Source organism: Monoraphidium neglectum (genome assembly GCF_000611645.1).
Source record: "Monoraphidium neglectum strain SAG 48.87 unplaced genomic scaffold scaffold01171, whole genome shotgun sequence".
Lineage (NCBI taxonomy): Eukaryota > Viridiplantae > Chlorophyta > Chlorophyceae > Sphaeropleales > Selenastraceae > Monoraphidium > Monoraphidium neglectum.
The window spans coordinates 10,439-16,152 of record NW_014012457.1 but is presented as its reverse complement, the minus strand read 5'-3'; the positions used below and the strand labels follow the sequence as shown (position 1 = coordinate 16,152).

Below are 5,714 nucleotides of genomic sequence, written 5' to 3'. Positions count from 1 at the left end.
GGGCGCGCCGGCGCGGCCCCAAGCGGCCGCAGCCGCCCCGCCGGCGGCGGCGGCGGCGGCGGCTGAGGCCGCCGCCGCCTCTGCTGCGGCTGCGAGCTCATCCTCCTCTTTCTGTAAAAGTTTGGCGATCTCGTAGTCGCTCTTCTCATCCCCTTCACCGCCGTCCAGCTCGGGCCACCCCCAACCGCTGGCCGGCCCGGCAGCCGCGGCCGGCGACGGCGGCGCCGCGGCGCGCGCCGACGCCTCGTGCGCCTGGCGCTGCAGCTGCGCCCACAGCTCCGCCTGCTGCCTCACCAAGTCTTCACCCAGCAGCACGCCGCCGCCGCCGCCGCCGCCGCCGCCGCTGCCGCTGCTGCCCGGTCGGGGTCCGTAGTCTAAATCCAGGGCCGCCATTCCGGCTGCCACGTGGTCGGCGTCCCACCCGCCCCAGCCGCCAGGGGAAAGCGGGGAGGGCGGGGAGCGGCGCGCGGCCGCCTGCTGCTGCTCCCGCTGCTGCTGCCGCTGCTGGGTGCCGCCTCTGGGTGGCGTCGCTGCGGCCGGGGGCGCGCCGAAGATCCAATCGGAATCCCCACCTGCGTGCGCGGCGGCGGCGGCAGTGGCAGCGGCGGCGGCGCTGCTCCGTCGTTCCATGTCCTGGGTGGGGCTTCCCCACCACTCGCAGCCGCCGTCGTCGCTCCACCTGCCGCCACCCTCCTGTGCCGAAGCCGCCGCTGCAGCAGCGTCGAACGACACCGGCGGCGGCGGTGGGTCTGCGGCGTGTTTGGGGGCTGCCCATAGCTGCTGCTGCTGCTGCTGCTGCTGCTGCTGCTGCTGCTGCTGCTGCTGCTGCTGAGACAGCGGCGGCGGTCGCCGCGGGGGGGAGGTGCTGTTAGAGGCCTGGCGCGCCAAGCGCCGCTGCGCGCGCTTTGACTGCTGCGCCGCCAGGGCCCGGGGGTCCCGCTCGTCCGTCAGGGACAGGGCGGCGAAAGGATTGGCCATGCGAGCCGCGGCGCGGCCGCATGTGGTGCGTCAACACGGAATTGGCTGGGCGGAGTGGGGCTCGGCTGGGCGCGCCACGCCTGGTGAGCGCAGCGGCGCGCTCAGTGTCGCCGCCGCTGGGCTTGTAGCTGATAGCAACACAGAGAGAAAGAGCCACAACCGGTTGCAGATTCGCCGTCCAAAATCGAGGACGCCGCGATATTCCACCCAGCCACGGTCGAAACTTGAAACCGTAAAAGATTCGGGCAGGCACGCTTCTCGAGACAAACAAGGATGCTACAAGTCAAGTAAGTTGCTTGTGTTCCTCAGAGACGGTGATGAACCCAGTCAGCATTTTTGAGCAGCTGCTGCGCGCAAGTAAGTTGCCACATCAGCCAGCGCCCATTGACGCTGCGATGTAGTCGCGACATGCATTTACGTTTATAACATCACTCACAGCTCTAAAAAGGCCAGTGTACTTGCCAAGTTCAGATCAGACCCGTTCCGGAGGCGGGTGCAAGCACCTGTAGGTAGTGTACAAGATGATGGCGAGCTCTTTGCATCACATCGAGAGCCCTCAGTCCTGGTCGTACCGATCGTGCAGTGATCTCGGTGGCGGAGCGTGCCAACCCGCTTCAAACACCTTCGCAGGCGCGATTATCTCACCAGACGTCACAATGGCCCTCATATCCTCGAGCATCCGGGCGCCCTACAGCAGCACGCGCGCGGCGCGCACGCGCCCAGTCGCGCGGCTGGCCGGGCCTGTTGCGCTGTCCCCTCGCGGCCGCGCGCTCAGCACGGGCGTCGTGGCAGCTGCAAAGGTAATCCTGCCGGGCCGCGTCATCGCGCTCCCTTGATCGGGCCGCGCGGACGCCCCTGCCACCCCTCTCGGCTCGATGGCCGCGTGCCCGCCAGCATGCATGGCATGACGTGAAGGGCCCCTCGCTTTGGGACGTCTTCCCCGTCTCCCGAGGGCGCGGCGGGGCGCCAGCTGTCAACCACCAACCCACGGCTTTGATGGGCCCGCTTTCATGCCCAGGTGCTGTGCCCTTTGCCGCCCTATCATCTCCCTCCCTCCCACGCCGCCCGCCTCCCCCGCACCACTGACTGCAGACAGCGGCGCCGGTCAAAGTCATCATACAGGGGCGGCGGCTGGAGGTGAACACGCGTACTCTGTGATCTGTGCTGTGTGTGTGTGTGTGTGCGTGTCTGTGTTTGTGTGTCTGTGTGTGTGCACATATGAGAGAGTGAGAGTGTGCATGTGTGATGAGTGCGTTTGCATTCTCTTGGGGCCCCGCCGCGCACTTCCCGCATCCTGAACCCCATCCGCTCGCGCACCTGCGACCCACCCGAGCCTGCGCCACGCGCCGCCGGGGGCGCAATAACACATCAAGCGCTTGCCTGCGCATCGGCGCAAGCAAACACGTCGCCTTACACCCTCCCGCATGGCAACCCAAACCGGAACCCAGGTGACCCCAGCCATCAAAACGTATGTGGAAGAGAAGATCAGCCGTGCGGTCCACAACTACTCAGCTGGCATTAAGCACATTGATGTCACTCTCTCTGCCCGCGGCGGCGACACCGGCACGCACGGCGCCAGGTGTGGGGGTGATAAGGGGCTGAGGGGCTGCGGCCGGCCGCGGGGGTGTGGCGGGCGCGTCGCTACAGTAGAGGGTTGGGGCCGATGGCGGCGTTGGCTTAGATGTGTTCTTCAAGAAGGCAAACAGCCAACGCTGCCCTCCACACGCACGCACGCGCACACCCACACACATGATCAAAACACACAGCCCAGGCTGCAGAAGATGAGTGCGAGTGTGAAGCTCCAAGCTGGGACTTATTGTGGTGCCGCCACTCAAATCCATGCGCGCACAGCCGTTCACGCAAACCCCCAACAGCATGCCTCATCACATCAACGGGTCTGCACCTTGACAGCAACCTCCTATGAAGCTTCTTTAAAAAGCCCCAGCACATCCCCGCCGAACCCTACAAAACCTCTGCTGCACCCCACAGAAACCCCCGCTGAACCCCACGAAAGCCCCGCTGAACCCCACAAAACCCCATTCAACCCCCCGAACCCCCGCTGAACCCCATTTTCCGCTCCAACACTCCCCTCCAAACCCCCCGCTGAAACCTGCCCAGGCAGCAGAAAGTGGATGTGACCATCTACACAGTGCGCGCGGGCGTGGTGCGGGTGGAAGACGCGGAGGCGTCCCTCTACGCGTCGATCGACACGGTGGCCGACAAGGTGGGTCCCTGGGCGCACGACCCTATTTCGTGAGATTGGGTGAGCAGGCGAACGGAACGCTCGAAGTTTTGGGGGTACAAAGGGCGGTTGTTGTTTTGGCATGAGCGCGCAAAGCCTGGCGGAGCTGCGGGGCCGCGCGGTGGTGTAACTGCTCATCCCCCTTAGAGCATGAGGGGCCTGCGATCGTGGTATGAGCGTGCGGCCCGACGGGGTTTGCCGGCGGTGCCGCCACGCACTGCCAGGTGGCGCGGAAGCTGACGCGGATGAAGGAGCTGGCCATTAAGAAGGGCACGTGGCCGGGGCGGGCGGGGCCGCGGGAGAACAGCGAAGACCAGGAGTTCCGGGTGGGTGGGTTTCTTGGGGGGGGTGAGCTTGTGGCGGGTGTGTACGTGTGTGTGTGTGTGCGTGTGTGTGCTTGCGCGTGCATATGTCCACGTGTGCTTGTGCAATTCACGTGAGCATGCGTGTGCGTGTGTGTGTGTGGGTGTGTGTGTGGGGGGGTGGGTGTCTGTTGTCGCAGCCGCCGCCCCCGCCCCGCAGTGCACTGAGCAAGCACCCGCCTGTTGATGTCTTGGTCTTGCCCTCATACCAGCCCGCTTGTCCACTGCAACTCCCCTCCACCCTCTGGCACACACACACACACACGCCACGCGCGCACGCGCAAACGCATACATGCGCCGCCCTAACTCTTGCCCACCCCGGCATGACTCATCCTCCCAGGAGTGGATGGACACCGTCATCGTGGAGACCAAGGTCAGGGCGGTGACGGCGGACTCGAATTGGCTCTGGGGACTGGGCTGAGTCATGGGTGACAACACAGCCGGACCTGCAAGCAACCACGACCACCACATGTAGAAGGAAAAAGGGGCCACGGCGAGCCAAGATTTGGGAGAGGGGCGTAGTCCGCCACTTCACCCCGGCGTGTCAGAAACACGTCGTCGGTGCTGCGACCGGTGCGCAAGGATCTCACACACACACACACACACACATACACACACACACGCGTGCGCGCGCGTGCGCACAGGCCTTTGACGAGGACCAGGCGCGGGCGGCTGAGCTGGCGCACCTGGGCGCTGCCGCCTCCCCCAGCGGCATCCCAGACACGATCCTGCGCAGCAAGGTGCGTGGTGTGGGGGAATGTTTTGGTGCGCTTAGGTGATCAGCTGCGCGGTAGCTCGGGTCAGCCGACCGTGCTTCAAATCGGAGCCGACACGCTCGTCTGCCGCAGCTGCCCACCCTCCATCCAACAGGACAACCCCACACAAAGCCTTGTCAATGAGGCCGACGCAAGCGCCGCACAGAACGTGAACCTGCCTGCCCGTTTGACCGGTCACTGTGGTGAAACTCCACTCATCGCCAGGTGCTGCGCGTGGACCGCATGCCCGTGGACGACGCCATCGATGCAATGGAGGCAGTGGGTGCGTGGTCACTGGTTGTGCCATGCATGCCGCCCATTTGGATGCTGGCCCGCGCGACCGAGAGGGGTTCAGCGGGGCCGGCCGGGCGCGGAAGGGCCGGGTCGCGCAGCGCGGCCCAGAGTGTCGGGGAACACGCCCCCGTTGGGGCGCGCCCGCGCGCGGCTGCCCTCCTGCCCCTTGGCCCTGCCCATCCGCCGCCGCCGCAGGCCCTGCCCTCCAACTGCACCCCCTCCACCCCCTGTCACCCGGCCTCCCACTTTCATGTACACCCGCAGGCCACGCGTTCTTTTTGTTCCGCGATTCAGAGGCGAGTGCGAGGCCGGGCCGCTCCGAGGGTAGGGGCGATCAACCAATGGCCCAGACGCGCGGCGTCCTGGCCTGGGCCGCCCTGTTTGCCACCGCCCCCGCGTGCCTTGCTAGTTGTCAAGCATCGCGCCACCGCAGCAACCCAGCCGGGCCGCGCGTGCTCCCCCATGAGCGCGCCGCCGCGCTCGCGTCCGCCGCACCCAGCCGGCGCAACAACCTGCCTATGGTGCCGCTGACGACCGCCTCTAAGACTTCCGATGATTTCGAATCTCAAATCTCGCAGTCTGGCGAAGTCAACGTGGTCTACAAGCGGTCCGCCGGCGGCTACGGCGTTCTTATCCCCGAGGCCAAGTGATTTCACATCCGAGCTTGCCGCTCCGGTTTTGTCACCGGAGATCTCCGGGACACGAGCATACGTCGCCCCGCCCCGTCTCTCAACTGGTCTTTTCTTCAAGCCTGCAGGGCTCGCGCTGGGCGCCTGGTGCGCGGCGCGTGCCGCTGCCTCGCCGCGGCCGTGGCTCTGTAACTTGACACGATCCTGTCAAAATTAGACCCTGAAATGCGGCCAGGCTGGGGACGGCACTGCTGCTGGGGGCCACCGGGGGGCTTAAATAGGGAAGGCACGCTGGAAGCTACGGGATAGGGACATCACAGGCTGTGCCAGGACTAGCTGCTGCCTATGCGGGGCGGCGCGGCCCGGCGCCGTCGGGGCGGCTGAGCCGCAGCACGCACACGAAGCAAAGAACTGCTCGAGGGGCCCCTGCATGAGCCGCAGAGTCGCGGCAGTG

The 5,714-nt window shown here is 66.2% G+C and overlaps 2 protein-coding genes across 2 annotated transcripts; one reads left to right on the top strand and one right to left on the bottom strand.

Annotated features, from left to right (window-relative positions):
- Positions 1 to 158: 158 nt before the first annotated feature.
- MNEG_6904 (hypothetical protein) lies at positions 159 to 978 on the bottom strand (the record flags this gene model as incomplete). Its single annotated transcript, XM_014044626.1, has 1 exon — positions 159 to 978. A coding segment is annotated over one exon (820 nt), but the record flags the coding sequence as incomplete, so codon positions are not given.
- A 656-nt stretch (positions 979 to 1,634) lies between these two features.
- MNEG_6903 (30S ribosomal protein 1) lies at positions 1,635 to 5,281 on the top strand (the record flags this gene model as incomplete). Its single annotated transcript, XM_014044625.1, has 10 exons — positions 1,635 to 1,778; positions 2,071 to 2,115; positions 2,427 to 2,557; positions 3,097 to 3,202; positions 3,445 to 3,546; positions 3,923 to 3,955; positions 4,227 to 4,322; positions 4,563 to 4,620; positions 4,896 to 4,955; positions 5,073 to 5,281. 10 exons carry the CDS (start codon positions 1,635 to 1,637, stop codon positions 5,279 to 5,281), a joined length of 984 nt encoding a protein of 327 aa, XP_013900079.1.
- Between the last annotated feature and the right edge of the window lie 433 nt (positions 5,282 to 5,714).